Source organism: Anarhichas minor, unplaced genomic scaffold (assembly GCF_050575085.1).
Source record: "Anarhichas minor isolate MPS153535 unplaced genomic scaffold, ASM5057508v1 ptg000026l, whole genome shotgun sequence".
Taxonomy (NCBI): Eukaryota; Metazoa; Chordata; class Actinopteri; order Perciformes; family Anarhichadidae; genus Anarhichas; species Anarhichas minor.
In genome coordinates, this window is record NW_027466472.1 from 5,366,104 (window position 1) to 5,391,729 (window position 25,626).

The 25,626-nt window shown below is 43.3% G+C and overlaps 2 protein-coding genes across 3 annotated transcripts; both read left to right on the plus strand.

The window, feature by feature from the left end:
- The first annotated feature begins 146 nt into the window (after nucleotides 1–146).
- On the plus strand, nucleotides 147–6,540 carry LOC142959204 (lysosomal amino acid transporter 1 homolog). Of its 2 annotated transcripts, XM_076100414.1 has the most exons (8): nucleotides 147–349; nucleotides 566–959; nucleotides 1,154–1,283; nucleotides 1,650–1,737; nucleotides 2,171–2,280; nucleotides 2,493–2,594; nucleotides 3,694–3,879; nucleotides 4,046–6,540. In XM_076100414.1, the coding sequence occupies exons 2-8, from the start codon at nucleotides 760–762 to the stop codon at nucleotides 4,160–4,162; spliced, it is 933 nt and encodes a 310-aa protein (XP_075956529.1). In that variant the 5' UTR covers nucleotides 147–349; nucleotides 566–759; the 3' UTR covers nucleotides 4,163–6,540. The 2 variants fall into 2 exon arrangements, with proteins under 2 accessions (XP_075956529.1, XP_075956528.1); XM_076100413.1 differs by having other exon boundaries at nucleotides 147–959.
- Nucleotides 6,541–6,623: 83 nt separating this feature from the next.
- golim4a (golgi integral membrane protein 4a) lies at nucleotides 6,624–23,335 on the plus strand. Its single transcript, XM_076100412.1, has 16 exons — nucleotides 6,624–7,691; nucleotides 13,914–13,988; nucleotides 14,572–14,621; nucleotides 14,889–14,942; nucleotides 15,105–15,255; nucleotides 15,492–15,574; nucleotides 15,757–15,840; nucleotides 17,645–17,869; nucleotides 17,978–18,208; nucleotides 18,650–18,918; nucleotides 19,625–19,701; nucleotides 19,809–19,879; nucleotides 20,309–20,536; nucleotides 20,725–20,793; nucleotides 20,925–21,014; nucleotides 22,149–23,335. The coding sequence occupies exons 1-16, from the start codon at nucleotides 7,505–7,507 to the stop codon at nucleotides 22,308–22,310; spliced, it is 2,106 nt and encodes a 701-aa protein (XP_075956527.1). The 5' UTR covers nucleotides 6,624–7,504; the 3' UTR covers nucleotides 22,311–23,335.
- The last annotated feature ends 2,291 nt before the right edge of the window (nucleotides 23,336–25,626 follow it).

Consider the following 25,626-nt stretch of genomic DNA (forward strand, 5'->3'; position numbering starts at 1 on the left):
TTGCATCATATTTGAACATAGGTGTAAATGAGACAGTATACAGGAAAGCATCATTAATAAAAAACAAATCATGATATATGCTCATTATTGTCAATCTGCGCATCAGTATAGAAATAACGGGTTATGCGGAAATTATTTTGAAAATCCTCACCGGATGTTTTAATGTCATTCAGGATGTCTTGTCTCTTAGAGACCACCAGCAATGGATAACATTAAGCTAGGAGCTAATCTATAATGTTCTTCAAAGGCCAGACACATCGCTTACGGAAACGTGCGAGGAGGTGGGGAACATCTACCCAGACCCGTAAACACTCTGCGGTATAACGGAGTCCATTTCGTCAGTTGAGCGGTAACCGGAAGCTACATTTCATCCCATCTTTTATGTGTTAGCATCTCATCCTCGATGCAAATTAGCCTTAATGACGGTGTCTAAACTCAATGCAAATGAAGCCGAAATTGGCCCTAAACATGCAATCAAATTTCCCGAATTACTAATTTGGGATTAACTATAAAGCGTCTCACTTGTTCAGTGTTGTACCTGATTTTTGGGATGTTTCTCTTCCAGGCTCGTCAAATGACAGAACAAGTCTTCACGCATATACTTTGTGAAATAGGTGTGTCGGACTTGTTTACCTTGGGATTAGGTTTTGTTGTCAGAGTAAATACACATCTACTCACAATTTGGAAGCAGCAGCAGAAGGAGGAGGAGGAGGAGGAGGACAGATCCTGCAGCTGCGTTGCAGGTCCTGTCATAGCGCCATGGCCACTGCGCGGTTCCCCGGGAAGAGTGTGGACGTGGCGGCTAACTGGACGGCCCCGGCGCTGGGCCGGCCGGTGTGCGTCAACGGGACGCCGTGGATCCTCTACCTGTTGGAGGAGTGCGTGGACAATGTGTGGGAGTACTGCAGCGTGGTGATAGGTCTCATATCCATGTTCTGCTTTCTGCTGTCCACTCTGCCGTAAGTAACCTTGGCACAACGACTGTGATGTTAAACTAAATTATTTAAAGTGTTACTTTTTTTTGAAGTGCAACCCAGTAATCTGGTTGAAAGTGCTTCTGATTTATTTTATCCTATCTATTTATCCATCTCTCTATCCATCTATCCATCCATCCATCTATCTATCGTTGATCTGTCCATCCATCCATCTATAGGCAGGTCTACGAGGCCTATCGGAATGGTAAAGTGGAAGAGGCCATGTCCTTCGGCTTTCTTTTCTTCCTCTTCAGTGGAGATGTGACCAGCTTTGCAGGCTGCTACCTCACCAGCCAGCTCCCTATTCAGGTAAACACGAACATGGCCACTCATCCTCAGTGTGTACGTGTCTGTGCTGTGAACTCCATCCACCCTGGTGTCGTTAGTCCCTGGCAGACCTCAGTTGTAGTCATATTTAATTTCCTTTCTTGTCCCTGAAGCCGGTGAGTTACCACGTCTCAGACGAGCTGTGTTCAGGCTTTGCTGCAGGTGTTTGAACACATCTGTATTTGTTTTGCTAATGCTGCGCTTGAAACTGTCAGAAGAACTAAAAACCATATAGTGCTATAACTTTTACCATTTTGTCTGCAGCTTTATATGGAAAAACATTTCAAAGGCACAATGTTTCTGGGGTTTTGAACCAACTATTTATTTTTCACCATGTCTCTCTCTCAGGTAGTCACTGTGGTCTTCTACATCTTCACCGACCTGATTCTCATCTCCCAGTTCCTCTACTATAAGATCAAGAACAGCTCCAGCAGAAGTAAGCCCTGACATTGAGTTAAAAGTCAGGAAGTATTTCCTGCTGTTGACTCAATACACTTTGAATTTGCGTTGCGTGACAGCCAGACACCTGCTAACTCCAGAGATGACGGATACCGTTCCGAGTGTTACTTACTTATGATGAGTTCTTACCATGGAAGCCAAAAGCACATGACTGCCTCATGACTCATGCCGAGACTGCACACAGCCCTGCATATATATATATATGCATATTAGTTTTGTTTTATGCAGCTACTGTGTACTTGTTATGCCGGTAATACAGCGGAAATTGAAATGACTCATATCTGTTGCACTTGTCTAGTGTTACACAATCGGTATAGACACTACCGGAGTGTTAGCTCATGTTGGTGGGGGGGGGGGGGGGTATTTGCATGTCTTCACTGTCCGTTCTTTGTGTTGTGTGAGTGCTCTAGAAAGCCCTGTGTTGAAGTGGCTGTGCTTCATGTGGTGTGGCGCTGCTACGTTAGTTCTCCTGGCTTTACCCAAACTCATCGTAGACAATAGTGCAACTTTAGACACCCAGGTAGGTCGATTGTGTGCCGTGTGTGTGTGTGTAGGATTTTAGAATACGGTGCTTGTAAATCAAATTTGGGTCGCTTTTGTCCAGATTTTTTCAGGTTGATTGGACACATTAATTCACATTTGACTATAGATTGTGGTCGTACTGTTTCTTGCGTACATTTTGCCCCCTTTCACCTCTCTCTCCCGTCTCTCTGTGTCCTCGTCCTTTGCCAGAGTGCATCTACCTCGAGATCGGTGGAAATCACTGGCTATGTATGTGGATACCTGGCGTCGATATTCTACCTCAGCTCCCGTTTCCCCCAGCTCTATAAAAATGTAAGTGGCAATTTGTTGGATGTGATTTCAGTTGCAAAGTGAAGTTTGTTTGGTTCGCATGCGAGCAGTCGCCCTCCTGACGGGAGATCTTGGAAAGCTTTCTCAGGTAAAACTGAACTTATTATGTGTCAGTTAGTTATTAACAGGGACTGTGAGTGTGTTTTGAAGAGGGAGGTTGAATAACAGTATGTGTGTCAAAATAAGAACCAGACGTCAGAGACAATGGCGCTGTTGTGTTTGGGAAGCGTCCTGGCTCGACTGCAGATATTAAGCACCAGAGGGGAGTGTGCTGCTGGTGCCAGAGAAACTTCATGGCACACGCACACGCACACGCACACTTACCCCGACTGTTGTAAATCATTTAAGAAGCATTTTCCCTGCGGAGATTCCCACAAGTTGAAACGTGCTTGTTTTTTCAGCAAGAAGCCCAAAACTTTTTCTCAATATCGTTCCTAGTGGCAAGTTAGTGTCATCCAGTTTGGTGAAACAAAAACAAATAAACAAATATATATATATATATATATATAAGTTATTTTTGATTACCTTTAGTAGTACTCTGGCAAACACTAGCTGGTTGTCTGGTATTGTTTGGGTCCAGCTCATGTAATAATCAACCGGTTACTAACATTGTTCAGTCAACGTTAAAATGGTTAATATGTTTCTTTGGTTTCGCAATATTGGACGGATGCTCTCAGGAGTGACCGAACTCACATCCTTCCTGCTGTTTGTGCTGAACGACACTGTTGTTAGTTACTATGTTTAGAATAAACTAGAAATCTGTGTGATCTCTTCTTTTCTGTGTCCAGAGCCATGCAACAGACAACACCATATTTGTTGATTTAAAAAAAAAAAGATAAAATGACAACATTCTTGTTACGGTCGTCTGTATCTGTTTGGAGCACAAGTACACAGAAAGTAAATCCCTTGTTGTGAGTGAAACACCTGGCTTGTGTTAAACCTGTAGGACCAGATCCTTTCCTTTTTCTCTGACTGTGTGTGTGTGTTTGTTTTTTTGACATACGTACGCTAAGGGAATGATAGCTACAAGTCCTGCTGTTCGGGTCCATCAACGAAACACTGTAATCTCTATTTGTTCTAGTTCCAGCGACAGTCCACGGAGGGCACCTCTTACATGTTGTTCGCCCTGGCCATGATGGGCAATGGGACGTACGGGTTCAGCGTCATCGTGGTCCTGCCTGCGCTGAAGGGCTCCAAACAGACCTTCATCATCAAACATCTGGCCTGGCTCATCGGCAGCCTGGGAGTCCTCATACTTGACTTCTTTGTATCCTTCAAATCACAAGTTCAGCCACGAGATGACTCATATCTGTCTTATCTTCTGATAATACCTGCAAGGGAAAACTGGAATCGGTTATTACGCTAAATTCGTCTAAGAGAAGCTAATACTGCTTAACTCTTTTATGTTTCTGTTTGAGCCTTAACCCAGTCAGGTGACCGCCCAGTTCATCATGTACAGGAAGAACTACGCGGCTAAAAGCAGCAAACTTCTCAGCGTCCCAGAGGTGGAGCCTCTGCTGTGTGAGGAAGTGGAACTGTCCGTGTTATAGGACACCAGCAAGTTCCACGCAGTCAAGAAGGAACTGCTCAGTCTACGATTTGTGTTAGATCATTCTGTGGTGATTGATTTAATCAGAACAACTTCAGAGAACGGAGACCTTGCAGACGCATTGTTCTAGCAGCCATGTTGTGGTATACCAGCAGGCAATTCCAGCGCGCCTTTATAGCCTAATTTTATGCCGTTAAGATGATCAACTGTCGTGTGGTTTGCTGTGGTAATAAGACAGGAAACACTACAGACAAGATCTGATTTCAATTTTGTCAATTTGTCAATTTGTCTTAACACCGGGGGGATCGAGTTAAATTAAGTATCACTTTAGAGACATTTCTGTCTGTTTATCTCAAGGCAGGCAAGTTAGCTTCAACGAAATATTTTTCCCAGTTATGAATACTGGCATTTTTGATTTGATTTGATTTCCCCACTGGGATTACTTGATTTTGTCTTGGATGGAATAACCGTATTTTGGGGACCACACACGCCCAGAGGAGATGCCAGACGTCTCTTCACAAATGCAAGCTTTATGGAAGAATGAAGTGCCTGTTATACTCACACGTTTCTGACAGTGTCCACACTGCTGTTAGAGGATTGCAATATTATACTAGGACGCATGGTATGGGATTTAAGTTTCTTACCTGATTGGGTATTTCAGTGCCATGAAACACAGAGTTTGTGTGAGCACAGTAATAGTGGAACCAACACTCTGTGACCAATCTGTGAACCTGACAGATTGTGTGATTGTCAGGTTTTTTTTATGGACGGTTAACTGTGGCGAACAGGAATTTGTCAGGAGCTAAACATTACAACACTAGACTCTAGTTTGACATTTATTTAGCCAGATGTGTTGGTAGCAGCAGGGGGCCTTCCCTCCACCTAAAAAACAGTTAATCTACAGGTTTATAATGACCTCATTTCTATTTCAAAGGGATTTTCTATTTCTATGCTTTCTTGGTCCAAGCTTTTTTTTTTCTGGAGAAACACGTTTGTGCCTTTTTTTAAAATTAAATACAGTCTTAATATAAATGTTCTATATATCCATTTTAGAACTAAATTATTTTAAAATTTAATTGAAGTTAGATTTCTTAATAAATATTGATTTATTTAAGCCACTGTTTTTATTTTTTTATTTTTACAAAATGCGGTGAAACTTATTCCTAAAATATGATCTGCCTCTGTAATTGTTATGATCAGCGGTGACTGTTTTCTTGTAACAGCGTCCTCTTTACTTTTGTAACATCTTCAAAACATTCAAACACATGGTTTGATCGAGGCGTGACTTTTCGATGACATGTTTCCAGATGGATCTAAGAATAGGAACATTAATGGGATGCTATTGAAGACTTGTTGGAGCAATGAGTAATTGGTTTGCACATTTAAGGTGTGTTTTCTCTTCTGTCTGTTTAAAGCGCAGAAGATAAAGAAAAATGTATTTTTACAACGCTTTTTTTAATTCTCATTCGCTTCATTGCGATTGTTCAAAGAGTCACACAAAACAAATAGATGACAACAAAGCGGAGCAAAAATATAACCCAACAAATAGGCTTATTGATGACGAGCACTTCCAAATTGTTGGCCATTCATTTAGATCATTAGCAAAACTAACAGCTCATCAATTTTGGGCCAAATGTTACACAGTAGTAGTGTGTGGTGCTGCATAACTAAAGGACTGTACTTGCAGAGATCTGCACGTTTCTCTACCTCATTAAAGTGTGGACATGATTTGTTTAGTGTACATGAAGAGCTGGCTCGCACACATTAGATTTAAAAACAAATGTGAAATGTACAATTCATTTTGTAGCATCCAAACGACAATGTTTTGTGGGAAAACTCTAGTTCAGTGTATGTTTGTCATTGTCATCACAATAGCGTGACCGGTTGTGTTTTCCTGTTAGCCAGTCAGCTGATGCAATAATGTGGGATTATATATAGATGTTGGGGGACTTCTTCTGACTTTGTTTACTGAAGAGGAAATTTATTTGCAAATATATGCAATTAGTCACTTTTTTCAAAAAAAGATTGTTTTTGTAAATTAGTTTTGTATTGCACGATTCTTACTTTGATCCCTTTTCAATTCCTGTAATACGAGTCTGATACCGTTTTTCAATCCAGCACAAACAATTACGTATTTATTGTATATATTATTGCCGTAAACTGTAGAACATGTTGTAGTTTTTACTTATTGGTCACAGTGTATTGCTCTTTTGTATTTATTTTCTTAAAGCATTCAATGATGTACTGTACACGGACAGTTATATTGTACCATGTGTACTGACGATGTCTTCTGATATTAACTGTGTGTACAACCATGGTGTGTATGATAGTACGTGTATCTATATTGTACAAAACTTTAATAAACTGCAATATACCGTATACCCTCACTCAAGATACGTTGTTTTAATGAGACGGAAAAGATGAGCAAAATAAATACATTCATATGGATTTTAATCAATCATCACTGCCAAGTAATTTCTAATGTTTTACACTTGTAGATTTATTTAGTGGATATTATAGTTAATTGTTTTGCACATTTATGATGCTATGAGTATTTTATTCCAACATAATTTACACAGCAATAATTTACAGTTTTAAACTCTTCGTGTCTCTAACATTCCTGGTATTTTGTAGCTATGATAACAAACTATTTGTAGGGTACCTAAGATGTTCTAACAGTATATTTGGGGAAACTACAGGGGTCTAACCTTCTAAACCCTCACACCTCACTGCTTTTTTGATCGAGCTTTCTGGCGACCAATTGATCAAATCTATTTCTCTGAGGGCGGGAATAGGGAAATTTTATGATTTCTTTTTTTTTTTTCGGAGGAGGGACTTCCTTCAGAGTTGTGCTACGATGGCAGGCAGCTGCTGGGGCTGACACGTAACTGGAGTTAAAAGGTGCTATGGAGGCCTCGTCTGGGACTTTGAGTTTTTAAACTTTCCCACAAGCTCACCTTGAATTGCGTCGGGAAAAAAAGTTCACGTCTGCAAGAAACGAAACGTGGACGCAAAGCGGGGAGTCGTCAGCCTCGGGTTTTTATCGCTGCAGAGCATCGAGTTTTGACGTTTGGAAGTGAAGCAAAAAAATCTGAGCGGCGACTTTGAAGTCGCAGGGGGGAGGAGGAAGAGTCTCGAGTGGACGTGGCTATGCTAAAAGAAAACAATGTATCCATCGGTACATATTCGCATTTAACGCGTGTTTTCTGCTTGGAAATGCTCGGAGAGTGAGGGGAGGAGGAAGGGTTTCTTCACGTCTTCGTCAGGAGGTAAAAAAAAAAAAAAAGAAGTTGTGTCGGGAAGTTTCCAGCAGCGGAGGGGTGGGGTGGGGTGGGGGTCCGACATGGGAAGCGGGGTGTGCTCCCGGAGGCAGCGGAGGATCTTCCAGTGTCTCCTGCTGGTCACCGTGGTGTGCGGGATGATGTACGGCGGCATGATATCCTACGAGATGCACAGACAGCTCAAGAGGACCGAGGCGACGGCGCTGAAGTACCAGCAACACCAAGAGTCCCTCTCTGCACAGCTCCAAGGTACAAAAACACACACACGCGCACAGGGTGGTGATGTGAGGAAAGGGTATTCAGGTGAGTGAGAACTCGGTTCTCCTTTTCCGGGGGGGAATGACACGCCAGACTCCGCTAACAAAACTTCAGTTTTATCGTTTTGTTAACGCATACACCTGTTAAAACAAACTTGAGGATTTAATACGGTTTATTACTAAGCATTGCTCAGTTCGGCATCCCGTTAGCACCTGGAAACATCTACATTTAGTCCGTTTTAACCTAAATATACAGTGGGTGGTTGTAGCACGCAATGCTGCGAACGTTTACACTGTATCAAAATACGCGCTTGTATGTGTGTTAAATGCAAGAATGACTCCACTGGATTTGTTTGTCTGCCGTCTGACCTAACGTTAGTTGAACTGGAGCTATACTGTATATAAACCCAGCAGTGATCTCCTGAGAACCTGTCTTTGACCTATGGCCCTAGGTAACCCAATCCTGTGATAAACCCGGTTCAGGACTGAGCAGATTTGTCCGGAGAGTTTGGACAGGGTCTGCCTTTTGCATTAGGGTACTGACAAGACTGAAACTCGACCCCCCACACTATACCTACAAGTGGGGTTTACTGCAGACTGTAGGGCGTGAAGCACGTGCACACGTACATAAACACACACCTGGATGTAGTCACCTGTGTCCGCAGGCTCACCGCAACCGTATACAGATTGGTATTCTTTAAAAGTCACGAGGTCAGCCAGAACATCTGCTTCTGTCAGCCGGGGCTGAGGGAAAAGAGGGCCCACTCACCTTGGTTCCAAGCAAAGGGTTTACAAAGTTACAATGTAACTGTTACATACAGTATTGGCTTATTTTTAAAACCATTTGTAGGGTTTAGCCAGCTTGGGTGCTGCACCGTCCTGATATTGTTTGCAACACTTTGAATTTTGACAGAACCGTTTCCTTGTATTTTATTATCTCTCTGTCAACGCGTATGTTTTAGTCCCATGTTTACATACGGTATAGATGTAAACAAACCTATTATTGTGGAGTAATACATTAATAACTTATGTTTAGTTGTTAAAATAGCATGTTGAAGATGGGGACTGACTGATACAACTGACGATTATTTACATTAAAAAGATATTAATAGTATTGGTGTAATACCCAATGGAGAAACAGGCCCCGGAACCCAAGTTGATGTCTTCAAGAAGCTTGTTTGGTCTGATCGACAGTCTGTCACCCCGAAGTGATCAATTTAGTGGAACACAAGACTAAGAAAAACAGCAAATCTACTTTCAAAGATCTACTTTTCAATTAATCAAATAATCATTTCTACTCTAGTTCCAGTCCTGTGTTTTGAATTTGATGAAGGGGGAGACCAGTTAGTTTGCATTTGGACCAGAGATTGTTCTTTACCTGCATTGTAGAGATCTGTTAGCAGAGCCACCAGTTATTAAGTGACACTCATGAAACATGATGACATTGATGTTTAGCTTCTTGCGTGCTTTCCACTCTACAAAAACAAATTTAAACAGGATGGTCCTGAGGTAACCCTCCCAGATGTACTCCCTCCATATAAACACAGTTCCTGTGCTGACAGGATGTGAGGTTTTGTGTCATGCCATTATGCCATCAATTTAAAATGTACAGCTGGGCGGAGAGCTCGCCCTCTGCACGGCTCCATCTATTAGAGAACACGGTCTGTGCCCACATCAGGGAGTCTAATAGTGTGTGTCAGACTCTGGACCGGGTAATTACATGCAGCCTTTGATCCACCTAACCAGTAGTCAGGAAGTCGCAACCTATCAGAAATGTCATTTTAACCTTTATCATGCTTTTCTTATTGTGTTCATTGTAAGACAAAGATAGTCAGACGGGGGGAGTCAGTTGTCTCACATTTAACTCGATAAAAGAACAAACTACTTAAAGTAAGACATTGTACAAATCCCACCTCAACTGAATGTCTGTTTGCCTCGAGCTAAGCAGCTTCTTTCAGTCAGTTTCAGGTGGACGTTACACAAATGGCTCCTGTTTCATCTTTGGAGAGTGTGACAGTATAACGTGACAACGTTGCATGAAGTGGATTTTGCTCCACTCCCGTTTTGCAACCCTCAACTTGTGCGCCACACCCTTACTTTCATTGTGACGCGATGGATCGCTCGGTCCCATCACAAGTTCCGGGCCACTTGATATCCACGGCTGCCTTTTGATTGCTGTTTTTTTTGTGTCCTATATTTAGAGGTAGGCCATAGCTCGGGGGGGCTGCGAGCCAGCTGTATTGATTCACTGTCGCCCACAGTTGTCATTTAAAAGGATTAACTGGCACTTTGTGGTTTTGCATGCACTCTGATGAATGTGTCTGGTGCACCACCAACACTGTAGCCGCCTCCTGTTTATTACAACTCTTCTCTCAGCAGTCCATGAGATACAATGAATACTATTGTTCTTTGAGTTACAGATGGACTTTCTTTAAATAACTTCTTTCTTTGTAGAATTTGTTACTGGGACTTTTGTAAGATGTTGGGTCTGGGTTTTAAAATGTCCAAATCTCTCCGCCCTTGAACCTTTTTGTCAGGAAGTCCATTATCTGGTTGTCCCAAATCACTAATTTAGGATAAGATAATCCTTTATTAGTCCCGCAGCGGGGACATTTACAATATTCTGTCTAGTTTTATGGACGTATGGGTTTACTGGATATAAAAGTACCCGTGTGGGTTATATTTACTAGTAGGAGGTAGAAAGAAAGCCACAGGAATTACAATGAGAGAGGAAAATTGGTGTGTGTATGTGTGTATATAGATGTCTTTTATACAGTATGTACTGTATATTGTACTACATGTTTGAGCTGTAGTGCGATGAAAGCGGTGAGGTAAACTTAAAAAAATTTCACTTGCTTGAAAATATTGTATTTTACTCATGAAAACAGCCGACGTTGTTTATACACGTTTTCACTTCTGTGACCGGATGTGATCCTGGATCAGCTTGTGTGTTGTGGCCCAATGCAGGGCTTGACCTAGCTGTGGAGGGGATTGACTTGTGTGTGTCAGATAACCTGTTGGAGACAGTAGTCATTACCGCGTGTACACAGCTCAGGTACTCTGTGAGCTCTTTGATCAACGCAGGCAAAATAGACAGAGCTCACACAACACTGTGTGCTTTATTGGACTAAGCTAAGGTCTGTGTCGAGTGTACCGAACAAGGGTGGGGCGGGCGAGGGGCAACTCTGCTGAAAAACAATCTTTCAGCCAATTTCTCTGTGTGATTGATAGCATTTCCCTGTGCACGCCAACGTTGCCAAATCTAACCAAACCAGTGTTCTCCACATGTTAACCAGTAGGCCAGTGAAGGTCACCACCACAGAGAGCTCCCTTGTTCCCGCTCTGCCGATGCTCTTTAACCACACCTTCAGGGAAACGCTCATCGGTCCAAGGGGGGAACCTCAAACATTCATTCCCATGCTCACTGAGGTCTGAACGAGATAAGGGCTGCTGTAAAGTCAGTTAGTGTGTGTTTGGAAGCTCGAGGGGATGTTGTTGCTTTTTTTTTTACAGAACATTGGTCTGTACTTCATTACACATTTGACTGTGGGAACATTCATTCATGACTGGAGGTCTCCAGCTTTAGGTAATAAGGTAATTTTGAGGCTGTAGTTTTTTGATATCGCTTTAAAATGCAAAGAAGCCGAAACAAGAAATGAAAAACAAAATCCATGTCATTTTTTTTAAACCAGTTTTTTTTCTCTTCCTCTCCTTTCTTTACCTTCTCTTGATAGGTTTTATAAAAAGTTGTTTTTGTGTGGCACATTGAGTCTCTGCATGTAAATTATGACTTTGCCTTGTGGGACTATTAGTGGGTTTTGATAATTCAAATGACCTTTTTTAGACTGTAGCCTCTTTGTTGCCCTGCTTGTCCATGTTGTCCCCTAGAGAGAGGGTGTGTGTGTGTGTGTGTGGAGTGGCCTGAACAGAGCTGACCTAAGAACAACATGGCCTCATCTTTGGCACAGAGGGTACAGAGCCTCTAATACGTAGAATAAAACCTCCCTGTTCTCATGTATCTTAGACGTCCGTCTGATCAGAGAGGTTTAAAGAAGTTCATGCAGTCAGTTCATACCAAAAGAAATGGAATCGTTTGGAATTTTGCTTGTTTGAAGTTTGTTGTATTTAGCCATTTTAACAATTACTAAACTACATGTTACTCCTGAAACAATCTTATCATGTGAAGTTGTAGCATTATGCATCTTGGACAACGTTGTATTGTTTACAGTGGGAACTGCTCAGACCAGAGTCCATTCATGGCTCACTGATTACAGTATAAAGGTCATAGTCACAAAAATTTCAATAGCACATTTTATTGCTATAAAAAATGTGCAGTGCTTTACACAAAACACACAATGTAAACAAATATACAAGAATAAAGGTAAGATAAGTAAAATAAGATTTGTCCTACAATTGAACCCTGGGGCACTCCTCATGTTGTCGGGGCTGAAGAGCAGATACTGACACCGATTAAAGAACATACAGTAGGACCAATATGCTGAAACCCACTGCAAGGCTGTGTTCAACACACCAACCCACTGCTGAAGTCTGTTCAGCAACATGCCTTCATCCATGGCTTACTGCATCAAGTCTCTAGGCTTCACTTCAGCCCAGCAAGATGAGAATAGAGCAATCTCCAGCATCTGCATTCATTAAAAGGTCACATGTGATTCTGAGAAGGGCAGATCGTGTGCTGTGATTTTTTTCAAATAACCTGTAAACAGATGTTTGGAAACCTTCTATGGAGGGATCAAGGCCAGGTGTTTAGAGGAGGATGCAGCCGGTAGGGAAGAGAAGTGTTCACCATATTGAGCAGACGAGGCAACCGCATTCCAAACTTCTAATAGAAACTGTGAGGGCATTACATCAGCTGGACTAGAAGAGGGTTTCAAATGAGGCACAGTGTCCGCTGGTTTGTCAACGGACTGAATGGCTGAAACACTCTGGGAACGGACAGGAAATGTGAAGGAAACACAAGTGGAAATCTTGGACCTGATACCTTTTTAATTTAGTCACTAGACGAGTTAAGCTATTTAGATAATCAGCGTCAATTTAATGTTTGTCCTTGATTAGATTTAGGTAATCACAAGCTACCTTAAGTGTGTGTGTGTGTGTGTGTGTGTGTGTGTGTGTGTGTGTGTGTGTGTGTGTGTGTGTGTGTGTGTGTGTGTGTGTGTGTGTGTGTGTGTGTGTGTGTGTGTGTGTGTGTGTGTGTGTGTGTGTGTGTTTCCGTGTTTCCGTGACTGTCTCTTTCCCTTCAGTCTCTTCCGGTTTGTCTGTCTATCTTAACCCTGTGTGTGCCCGTCTCATCTGAGTCAGCTTTTCCTCTGTTTCACTCTCGCATTTCTTTCTTTTTTTAAATCTTCCATTGTTCCTAAATTTGCTTCTCTCTCGCCCACTTCCACCCTTCTCTCCTCCATAGTTTTGTTATCCTCATGGAATTATTGTCACACGATTGTGTGTCTCAGTTTATCCCAAAATCTGTTGAGTTGGCACTCAGAAGGAAGAACAGCCACATCATCAGTTTGACTGCCCAGCCCCCCCCCCCCCCCCCCCCAACCCAAGGTTGGAGAGTCAGAGAGAACATGTAAGAAACTGATGGTTGAGCCAGAGGCCCAGCACCACCATAAGGGATCAGTGCCAGAATAGATTGTTTTTAAATTGTGAATTTACATTTGGTCCCTATTTTCACATTTAAGTTGTGAGACAATAGATTTTTTTTAACAAATTAACTGACGCATTACCAAATGTTTATTATGACCAAAGCGTTGATGGGAGGGACTATTATTGTCACTTGGCACATATCGAGGTTACAGAATGCGTCACCTAAAACTATTTTACCAGGGGTGGGTGGAGAGACGACTGGCTTACAGTTGAAATAAGCATACTTAGACGCCATCCACCAGGCGCTGAAGCAGCCTGAACCAAACTCGTAGTATTTGTAAAAAGCTTTTGACCGACAGCCTTGTGAGGAATACCACAGCTTTGTGCCGATGGAGATCACAGTGCGGTTGAATAAATATCACACCTGGCTCTCATATCAAGCTTAAAATGCACTTCCTGTTTCTGTCCACCTCTCTGAACGGAATGTTTAAGCGTTTGTGGGTGCATACGTTTTGTGCAGTGCACATATTTGTGTTACGGCTCCGTTTGTTAAGTTGTTCAAACTCACTAAACCGTTGTGTGTTCTCTCTCTCCTTCCCTCCATGTTCAGTGGTGTACGAGCATCGCTCCAGGTTAGAGAAGTCTCTTCAGAAGGAGCGCTTGGAGCACAAAAAGGCCAAAGAAGGTGAGAAAAATAACGTCTACGTTCAATTCTGACTCTTGAAGTTTATCTCCATTTAAAAAGGAGCTTTGGAAAGTTCAAATTCTGAGACTGCACATCATTGGGTACAATGAATATTAGACTACAGTTTGGTGTACTATGGTACATATATTCTTTGATGAGATTATTATTATAAGTCACCTTTTGACAAAAGAATCTGCTAAATAGATGCAATGTAATACAATTATTTAACAGATGAAAGGGTCATTCTAACTGATGTACCCACCGTGAACATTTTTAAAACCCCATCTGCAGCAGCTGAGCTGTGTAGCAGTACAACAGTGTTGGTTTTGTAACACTATAACGATGTGTGCTGTAAGAGGACGTCTGATTCAGGGACGGCGTGTCATACTTATGAATGGACTAACGTGTTAATGAAATGAAGTGGGTTTGAGTTTACAAGGCATCAAAATGAAGCTCATAAGTCAGCATCATAGTGTCGTACCCTTTTCTTTTCCATCAAAAGCATTTATCACGTTAACGCACAATTTTCCATCTTGTTGAAAACATGAAAGATAAGCTGACCTGTGCTGTTTCTGTCTTCTAGACTATCTGGGTTATAAACTTGATGCACAACAGTCACTGAACAAGGAGAAGGTATGTTTCCACACACGTTTCACTTCTGCTGTGACTCAGCGTCTTTCTTTTCTACACTTTTATATATTGTGTCTCTTGCCACCCGTCGGTTTTACGTCGTCTTGCATTGCTTTGTTGAACAACTGCCGCTGTCGGCTTTAATTCACCTCTTCACTATTATGAGTTGAGACGGTGCCAGCGAGCCTGACCTACAAAGTCACTAGTTTCACTTTTCCCAATAACTGCTGAAGTAAGAAAATGTTTTCTTTTGTTTTTATGCTCAAACAGCAAGACTCCGGCAACAGATTCGGTTCTCTACAAGTGCAGCATCAGATGCTAAAGGTATAAATCATTCAAATCCTTTTATACACAATCACATTCTCACATTGTGGGTTTCTTACTTCTTGACATCCTCATATTTAACCTTCTTTTTTTTCTGTCTGTATTTGGCACACACTCTCTCTGGCCTTACCACACTACATCCTTCCTCTCTCTGGGTTAAAGAACCAGCACGACGACCTGAAGAAGCAGTTCTATGACCTGCAGGAGCAGCACCAGGTCCAAGGCGAGGACCACAACCGGCTGCTGGACGAACACAAAGAGCACTACGAGCAAGTGCAGCAGGTTAAAGAGTCCGAGATCTCCCACCTCAAAGGTACAGACGCAAACATACAGTAGCAGCAGTGTGGGAGTGGTGTCATCAGTAAACATTTTGACTTATTAAAATACTGCATGGTTGAAGTCATAAGGATAAAAAAGAAATATAAAAAAACACAAGTGGTTGTTATTATTCATGCAAATATGTTGAAGTAGAATATTGTTTGTGTTTCCTGTGTTTCCTGTTCAGATGCATGCTTTCCGTTGACGTGTTTGCTGTTTTTGTGATTGCAGATAATGTCTACAACCTGAGAGAGGAAAATAAGCAGCTGAGGAAAGCCCACCATGACATCCACACACAGCTACAGGATGCACAGGTCGGACTAGTTCTAGTATAACTGTCACATGCATCATACAACGTGTGCTATTTGTGCTCTGACATGGAAGAAATAAAGTTGCCAGTCATTAAAATGTGCCAGATCTTACATTTTACTTTATATTAAATATTTTGGGCAATAAAATGAAAGTTCAAGCTTTTTGTTTGCACTTGTTTGTCCAGGTCCAGCATCAGAACCTGAAGTCATCCCACGACCACCTCGCACTGACACTGGAAGACCACAAGAGTGCGCTGGCTGCAGCTCAGGTAGGACGGCAGCAGGTCTCATTGTTTATTCCTGTCACTGAAGACAACAGCTGATTGATGCTGAATTGCTGCGTCGCAAGTATTTTGCTCACGTATTTGTCTTCCCGTCAACTGCTGCAAATGTTATTGCCTGGTGCATTCAAAGGCTCTCGGTGAGATTTTGACACACAGAGAGGCAGGAGAGTCGCATTTTAGTTTGTCGTGCGAGTGGGTTTGTGTGTTTAGCATGTTAGCGGCGGAGCTAACGGACACAAGGGCGGTGTTAATGGAGAGAAACAGCCAGGTGAGGGGGGAGTCTCTGCTGCTGCTGCTGTACAGTCTGTCAATAATCCGAATGAGCTGATGAAAGACAACTGGAGAGCAAGTCCTGCTCTGCATTCCTCTCAGCCAAACTTTATCCTTTTACTTTAACCTTCCTAATAAAGCAAACCTTCGTAATAAAAATGTTTATTGTAGCGGACTGCGTAATCCCCAGGAGAGAAGAAGAAAAGATGCCCCAGTTTCTGTTTGGTTTTTGGGTAATTAGATCAGATGTTTGCTGTTTCTCCCCACGACTGACCTTTTGAAATGCCTGAATGTTTTATTGAATACACAGTGCTCTGCTCTCCTCCTCTCTGTCTGCGTTAATGGACACTCACTCACTGTCTTCTCTTCTCCCTTCTCTCTGTCTGTCTGTCTGTCTGCATTTGCTAATTTATTTTAAAGCCTGTCCTGTTTTCCATCACTGCGTCTGGATGGACACACACACACACTCTTTCTCTTGTCCTCGGGGTTTGGTTTAGTCAGGGCTGTCAGAACGGTACATCTAAAGCACGTTCAAGCCAATCAGCCAGAACGATATAATAGAGGGAGTGGAGCAGGATAAAGAGGGGAGGGAGGGTTTTAGCAAGAGTTTTTTAAATGTAACCCTCTGGCCTGGTTTGTTTGTTTGTTTGTGTGTGTGTGTGTGTGTGTGTGTGTGTGTGTGTGTGTGTGTGTGTGTGTGTGTGTGTGTGTGTGTGTGTGTGTGTGTGTGTGTGTGTGTGTGTGTGTGTGTGTGTGTGTGTGTGTGTGTGTGTGTGTGTGTGTGTGTGTGTGTGTGTGTGTGTATAGAGGATGGTGTCCTTTTAATGGTGTGATGGTCTGAACTGGAAGAAATGTCTGCATCGCCACAGCAAATCATGTTAAAATGTATAATTGTTCCCCAGATGCAGATATGTAGGTGGCTAAATAAAGTTAGTTTCTGAATAATGACTATATAACCTACATGATTACTACTATAATGATTTTTCATTTGACCCATTCACATGTAATAGCGTACAGCATGTTTGTCTGTCTTCAGGGCTGGGTATCAAACCTCAGTACTGATTGAATTGTTCAGCACTTCTTGGTGTCTTTATCCTTTGGCTGGCTGAAATCTGTCTGCAACACAGAGGATTTAAAACAGTCTAAGTTTTAAATCCCAAAAGCTGGCATTTAATAAATCATCAGATGAATAGACTTGTTTGCGTCAATAAGATATTTCTGTTTTTGTATCATTATAATTTGAGGTTGTTTTTAATTCAGGCGAAATCTTAGGACCGCTTGTGTTAAAATAACATTGACAATTTCACAACTCGACGTCTTTTTAAATTAGGAAGCAAGAGTATTGTAGAAAAGCATGTTCAACGTTATTGCCACTAGTATAGCATCAATATCCAGCCTATTCTCTTACAAGTCCCAGAGGTTCACACATGGGATTTTTTTATACTGAAAATCGAGCAGCATCACACAATTGTCCCAGGATGGTCACTCTTAGCCAACCTGTTTATGTTGTTCCCTTTAGATGCAGGTGGATGAATACAAGCAGGTGAGGGAGTCCCTGAACCGGGTGGCTAATCTGAGACAGCAGGAACAAAACCCTGCCCCCCCCCAGCAGCCGCAAGCAGCCGCCATTGCGCCCGAGTCCCAAATTCATGAAGCCCAGCAGACCACAGTGCTGGAACAGCCACAGAAAGGAGAGCACGCCCACGAGGACGATCACCAGGTTCACCCGAACACCGAGTCCAAGGTAATGTGGGATTCTTTGAGGTCATGTTATTATCAACAAGAAAAGGCATACTGTTAGTGTACAAACACACAAATCTGATCATCATATCTCCTGCTGCTTTGTCCTCAGCTGGACCATCAAGAGGAGGAGATCAAGTCCCACCCCACCGTATCCCAGCAGGAGGATGGAGAGGGAGAGGCTGAGAGGAAGAGGGAGCTGGCGGAGGAGGAGATGGCTCAAGCAGGACAACCTCAGAAGCTGGAGGAGGACCCGGACCAGCCACAGGACGAAGAGGAGGAGCCAGAACAGCAACAGCCGGACGAGAACGCCCTGGACCGACAGAGACGCCAGCCACAACCGGTTAGAACTGGTGCAGACTGCTCAGTTTCATCTAAACGGGCCTTAAACTGGCTTTAATTTTCTGTATCTCGGTTACTAATTTATAGTGACTTGTAAACACACGGTGTGGTTGAAACTTTTCAAAGTAGCTGATTGAAGCAACATAACAAACCTTGTAATCATAAATGAGACGTGTGTCCTTGCTACCGCTCAGATTGAAGTGCTTATCATTTATCTTAAATCCCAGAGGACCTGGAATGAGTTGCAACCTTTCCTCAGCGTTTACTTCTTTGATTAATGACAGCTTGCTCATTATGTGTCGTGTTCATTGTTCTACGCCATCATTCTCATCTATTAAACTTCTCCCAAAGGATGAATTATACCTTGCCTCCACATTCTTGTCTCAAATTAGCAACAGCTCTGTGTGTTTGATTTGCTCTCATCTAGTTGTCTCCTCAAAAGGGCCTCCATCCGGAGCAGCAGGAGGAGGCGCACGCCCAGGTGGAGCGCGTGAAGTCTGCCTACGAGCAGCAGCAGGAGCAGCAGCGTCTGGAGGCCCAGCGGGCCGAGGAGCGCAGGCAGGTCCAGACGAGGCAGGATGCCCTGAAGGTCCAGAGAGACCAGGTGCTGAAGGAGAGGGAGCAGAGGCTGAAGCAGGAGCAGGAGAGAGAGAAGCAGCAGCACAAGGAGGCCGACAGGCGGGAGCAGCTGCTGAGAGAGGACCACCAGAGGTCAGACTTCCAATCAGAGCTGCAGTCAATTGAAATGGTGCAGGAGGAGTTTGCTCAAGTTACCAAAAAAAATGAACTTTCATACTTTTGCTAAGCCAGTACAAAGGAGCTAAATGCAATTTCATTTGTCCTCTTCAAATCATTTTTAAAATGTTGTTAGATTTTATTGCTTTACAAGTGTTCATTTGAAAAGAACAAAGTGAAATGAACCAAACGGGGTGTGTTTTATCTTCAGTCTTGTCGCTACATCAGCTCAAAGGCCGCATTGGAGATAGAGAATCAGCAGCTCAGTCAACCATGGCTCTCGGACATTTTTGTAATTAACTTAAAAAAAAAAAAAAAAAAAGATGAATTACTGAGACTAGCGTTGCGTTGATTAACCTGAGCAATAACAAAATCTCCCTCTGGTGAACTGGAAGTTGTAATTCAATGTTTGCCACTCGCCAAACAAATCGTTCTCTGATCCTGTCAGTAACACACACGCGCACACACACACACACACAATAAAAGAGGAAACATTTGATGCTCTGATTACATTTCTATGCCGCGGGTCTCAATATACATGATCATTTGTCTACGTATGTGCAAACTGGACCAGTTCTACCACACAAATGATATATATTCTACAGCTAAATATGTATCAGTAGATGTATATTTCTCAACGTTCATTGATGTGCTCTTTTTTTCTGCCCTGTACTGTCATTAGGAAAAGAACCAATTATGAGAATATGGGGAACGATATTGTTGAAGGAGAAGAGGACCGTCACACTGACGATGAAGAAGGTACATCACATACAGTACAACATATCAAATATATTCTGAACGAACGTTTCTCACTGTCTGATGCTGTTAGAAGAGTTCACGGTGAACGTGTTTGTGTTCGTTAACAGACACTCATATGATACACGAGGAGGAGGAGGAGAATCAAGAGGCGGATCACAGAGTGCCACCACATAAGCAGGTGACGGTCTCTCCATCCATCCCGCTCACTGCCATCTGTTAACGCGTGTGTCCTCATCGTCTGACTCTCCTTTCAGCTCGTTCCGTCACTTCACGTTCACACCAGTGTATCATGTGTCACACGTCCATCCATCCGCAAATCGATGCTTTCGTCCGCCCTGCCCACTGTCTCCCCTCTATCCATCTTCCACTTGTCAGTCAACCCAGTGATTTGTTAAAGCTTCTGAATACCAACAAGGCCATTAATGCATCGTTAGAGTGCACTAACTGCCACAATCAGTTTTTATCTGCCAACATATTCAGTTATAAATCCTCCACACTACTGTTTCATTGCATGCATTCAATGCAAATATTAACGCACTAATACCAATGTTATTGTACCTCTTCTTTACTTAAATCCTGTGTTGTTTTTAACTCTCTTTTTCTGTAGGGTGGTGCAGGTGATCTGGACCCCGAGGACGACCCCAACAACCAGGGAGAGGACGAGTTTGAGGAGGCTGAGGACGACCGGCCGGAGCACAGGGTTGTACGAGAGGAGGATGAGGAGGAGGACGTGGTGGAGGAGGAAGACGAGCCGGCAGCAGCAGCAGCAGCGGCGGCCAAGCACAAAGACACGCGCTCAGGCCCCAAACAACCTGCCGTGGAGGAGGAACTGGTGGTGAGTAAGGAGGGGCCAGAGGAGATGCGAGGCATGATGGTGGCATGACGAAACTGACGGAGAGAGTTTGAGATCTGGAGGCAGATAGGAGGGGAGGGGGGGGGGGGAGAAGGGAAGAAACCACAGCATCTAGGAAAATAAATTATCTTTAAGTGGTGTTTAAACTTGTGTGATTTGTGTGTGTTCAGCTGGCTGGAAATCCGGATCAACAGGAAGACGCGCTGGACGACCAGTACCAGGAGGGAGTAGAGGACGATGTATGTAACACTCTGTGCATATTGAGTAAAGTAATGCAAGAGATAAGAGGGAGCGTAGGAACAGACTTGCCCTAATGACACGCCATTTGTTTTTTGTGTAATTCTGTCTTCTCGTTGTTGGTGTCCTGAAGGTCCAGGAGGACATAGCTGGTGGACAGAGGAGAGAGGAGGAGGTGGAGGAGGAAGGAGAGAATCCATATAATGAGGAGAACATAGAACAGGTGGGTTATTCTTCAGGGAACCAGAGTCAGAGGATTTCTAGCTATCTGTGCGTTTTGTTCCCTTAAACCCAAACTGGTTGTGGTTCAAAGCTTAGAAAGCACCTGTTGTACGCGGTAAGATGCTTTTGGCACCACATCCGGAGAGTAATATTTACTACGGTGACGTATTACCTGTAGTGGCTACACGGGGATGAAGCTGCGTGTGCATGTGTGAAGTCCCTGTAACTTGACCCTTTGCCTGTGCGCGTCCTGGTAAATGTGGGAGATCGGGTGTCGAGTCTGTCGGGGTGTCGAGTCACCACCCGGGTTTGGTTTAATTTTTCCGAAGAGGAAATATGTTTAAATGGAGCTCACACGCATTTCATAACTCTGAAACAATACATTCATGTCACATATTTACTTGTTTACATGACAAACGCTGGGTTGGTCTTAATATTTCTAAGAAATAACTTGAAGAAGTCGTATCATTTTGAGTAATATACAAAATAAATGACAATCAGCAGCCCACCTTGCTGATGTGTCCTTGCACAAGACATTTGACTCCTTCCTCCCTTCTGTAACTGACCTCCTGACATTCATTTATTTATAATCCCTAGTGTTTAGGTCCTCAGTCCACTCGCCTCTTTAACCGACTGGTGTTTCATACTCGAGAGTGAACGTACTTCTGTAATTTGAGCTCAGACGAGCTTTCACTTCATTCGGCGTCATTCATCCACTGGTCCACTCTTGAACCTTTGCACGAGAGCCACTCCTTCCATTTATTTACAAAAGAATAAAAATCCTGTGAGTTCCAATTTTACGGACGGATTATCAGGAGAAACATTTCTTCCCCCCCCCGTCACGGACTCCCAAAGCATAGATTCTATCGGGACATTTTTGCATATTTTTTGTCAATAGTATAGAAAAATGATCTTTGTGATGTCTACTTGGTTGTCTCTACTCCTACACTGTGAAATGACATGATATCTGAAATGAGTTTGGAATGCCACTGGCCGCGTAAAAACAGTACGAGACTAAGACGTTAACAGGAATTCAAGTCTTGTGATTTCCACAGAAGTTATATTGTGTCGTGAATACCTGTAGATGTCTGAAACGATCATCATCCTCTTGTTGTGTGCTTGTGTTTTGCTCCAGGATGACGTAAAAACCAATGAGGGACCAAGACACGAGGAGGGAAAGGACGGGGATTACAGAAAAGAGGGCGAGAATAACGAGGAAGAGCATTACGAAGATGAGGACGTGGAGGTGGACACGGCTGGTCTAAACAAGGGAACCAATCGGAGGGCAGAGATGTAAGACGGAAGCAGACGAGTCGCAGTGCCTTTTCGGCTGCCCTTAGAGCCTGTCGGGTCTTTCTTTCCCTTGTTTCCCCAAAGGAATAAAACCAGCCATCCGTTCACAATCCCAATTAGGAAAATTGGGATATTATGCCTGGAAGATAAGATGCCATTGCGAACTCTGTGGGGATGGAACTGATCGTCTCTCACTGTGGAAATGGACAGAATATGTCGGGACGGAAAACGGATGCGTACTGTATATTTTATTTTTATTCAATTGCTTTTCTGTCTGCCTGATTGCCTGCTTCTGTTTTTCAGAGCAGACAGGCAGAGAATGTATTTCTACCATGTGCTGTCTTTGAGTATGTGTAAAGAAAGCAAAGATAAATGACGTTATTCATGTTCAGGCCTTTATATGTATGTGTTATGCAAACGGCTGTATACTTTATAGAGCTCACATTTTAATCTTGCATTCCAATCGATCGAGTCGTTTTCTGTTATTTATTGTTGATTGTAACAATTCTGACAATCGTAAAAAAAAAAAAAAAAAAAAAAAAAAAAAAAAGATGCAACGTTTTCTATTTTTTTTTATTTCCCCCGACTGAACTAGTTTGTGTCATAATAGCTTTTACCAACTATCTGAAGCCAAGGAGTATTTTCACTGGATGTTGCCAGTCCAAAAGACATTGTGTGCTGAAAGTGTCACACTGACATGTGCCTTCCATTATTGGAAACCCACTCTAGGTCTTGGTCATTTCACATTTGAAAAAACAACACCATTTTAATAGGACAGGAGAGATAAGGGTGTAGAAGTTAGTGCTGAGCCTTAAACGGGGCTTTTTCATGTCGACTGCTGTCGTGAATTCAATTCACAAACCCAATGCGATTTCCTCCAAAGTCTTTATTCTACTGTACCATGTATAGTAAAACAAATGTTGACAGTTTGTACTATTTCCCCGCCAGATATATTTGATACAAAAAGTGGGACTTTGATTGCATTGAACCATGTGTGCCACCATGTGTGGAATAAAGATGTCAAAGGATTGTTGTCTGATGCAGTTTAAAGTTGACGGTAACCGGTCTCCGGCATAAGCCTCCCGGGGAAGGCTTATGCCAGGGTGCTGGAAAGGAGGCTCCGACCGCTTGTCGAACCTCAGATTCAAGAGGAGCAGTGCGGATTCCGTCCCGGCCGTGGAACAGTGGACCAGCTCTTTACCCTCGCAAGACTACTGGAGGGGCTCTGGGAGTTTGCCCAACCAGTCTACATGTGCTTTGTGGACTTGGAGAAGGCTTTCGACCGGGTCCCTCGGGGGGTCTTGTGGGGGGGTTATTTGCAGATGATGTGGTCCTGTTAGCCTCCTCGGATCGTGACCTCCAGCATTCAATGGGGCGGTTTGCAGCCGAGTGTGAAGCGGCGGGGATGAGAGTTAGCACCTCCAAATCTGAGGCCATGGTTCTCTGCCGGAAACCGGTGGATTGCTCCCTCCAGGTGGGGACGGAGTGCCTACCTCAAGCGAAGGAGTTCAAGTATCTCGGGGTCTTGTTCACGAGTGAGGGTAAGATGGAGCGGGAGATCGACAGGCGGATCGGTGCGGCTGCAGCAGTAAAGCAGGCGCTGCACCGGACCGTCTTGGTGAAGAGGGAGCTGAGCCGGAAGGCAAAGCTCTCAATTTACCACTCGGTCTACGTTCCTACCCTCACCTATGGTCACGAACTCTGGGTCGTGACCGAAAGGACAAGGTCGCGGCTACAAGCGGCCGAAATGAGCTTCCTCCGTAGGGTGGCCGGGCTCAGCCTTAGAGATAGGGTAAGGAGCTCGGTCATCAGGAGGGAGCTTGGAGTCGAGCCGCTACTCCTTCGCGTCGAAAGGAGTCAGCTGAGGTGGTTCGGGCATCTAATTAGGATGCCTCCTGGACGCCTCCCACTGGAGGTTTTCCAGGCACGTCCAACTGGGAAGAGACCCCGGGGAAGGCCCAGAACACGCTGGAGAGATTACATCTCCCAGCTGGCCTGGGAACGCCTCGGGATCCCCCAGAATGAGCTGGAACATGTTGCCGGTGAGAGGGAGGTCTGGGTCGGCCTGCTTGACCTGCTGCCACCGCGACCCGACCCCGGATAAGCGGAGGAAAATGGATGGATGGATGGGTCTCCGGTGGAGGCTGGAGGGGGAAACTACCTGGAGATACTCGTCCATAAGAGGAATACTAATACAGCAAAGTATTAGGTCGGTGTAACTCAAACCCGAAAGTGTATTTTAGGATGTTAGCTACCATTTAGTCTGTTTTAATGTTTGTGTAGCAAGCAGAGCTTTCCTCAGAGTATGGTCTATTTTTGACTCATAGACTGTATAGTTTTGACCTGTCCATGCTGCCTGTGGGGGGGAAACTGGATGAGCAACATAATGTGACACTTTGCTGAGAGCAACACTGGAGGCAGGATGAGTAAGTATGTGAAAAGATATTTAGATATTTTTAGAGGGGTTCTAAAATGAATAGCAGGTTGGACCAATGGTGTTGGTGGCTTTTTGCTTTTATGCCATAAAGCATAATTTATTAATAAATGCTCTTAAATTTAAGTGTATTATTATTATTATTTAGTGTCGGCCATGATAAAAAAAAAAATTTAAAAAAAGTCTCCAAATTTAAGATGCTTCGTAAAGAAATTGACATTCTGCAGTCCTGGCAATCTTCGCTCCAGCAACGTTCAAATGTAGGAATTTGGTGTTGAAAAGTTTCCACTGTGGTATTTACTTCTGGGGATTTCTCCTTCACATCTTTTCTTATTTTATTTTTTTTTAATCAAAATCAAGGGACAGTAATTGGAGAAGGAAAAGGACATAATTGAATGACCATTTAGATCCATCCAAGTGCTCGTCTTTTATGACAGAATAGTTACTTAAAAACCCAGCTGCTTCAAATTGACAAATACTTGGCCATACCCTGATTGAGTTTGTACCCTTAGGTAGATTTGGTTTGCAGTAGAAAAGGCATCCATCTTAAAAGACATTTTACAAACAACATGATAAAAGCACTCAAGGCTCCAATAGTGAAAGCTGTCCAACTGAATATTCTTACAGATGTTCTATCGGCTGGAGGGACCTCAGAGTTGTGCGGCTGCTCAACAACTAAATTGTTAATCAATCTGCAGCTTGCCAGAGACCCACGAAGGATCCAGAGGAAGTTGTTGGGCTGCTCCACTGCTGTTGTTGCCCTGTTGCCTGACATTACCAATACAATTGATGGACGTAATCTTGACTTTCAGAAAAGCTCATAACTTGACTTGAGCTGTGTGCAATTGCGCCGTCAAGTTTATCCTCAGACGAGATGATCATAAAT

Excerpts from the sequence above, each read along its gene's own strand:
- golim4a (XM_076100412.1), top strand. The coding sequence starts at position 7,505 with ATGGGAAGCGGGGTGTGCTCCCGGAGGCAGCGGAGGATCTTCCAGTGT. Across the intron at positions 15,841-17,644 it reads GTGCGCTGGCTGCAGCTCAG|ATGCAGGTGGATGAATACAA; the intron begins GTAGGACGGCAG and ends TGTTCCCTTTAG. Across the intron at positions 19,880-20,308 it reads GAGTGCCACCACATAAGCAG|GGTGGTGCAGGTGATCTGGA; the intron begins GTGACGGTCTCT and ends CTTTTTCTGTAG.
- LOC142959204 (XM_076100413.1), top strand. The coding sequence starts at position 760 with ATGGCCACTGCGCGGTTCCCCGGGAAGAGTGTGGACGTGGCGGCTAAC. Across the intron at positions 2,595-3,693 it reads TCCCCCAGCTCTATAAAAAT|TTCCAGCGACAGTCCACGGA; the intron begins GTAAGTGGCAAT and ends TATTTGTTCTAG. Across the intron at positions 3,880-4,045 it reads TCCTCATACTTGACTTCTTT|GTGACCGCCCAGTTCATCAT; the intron begins GTATCCTTCAAA and ends TAACCCAGTCAG.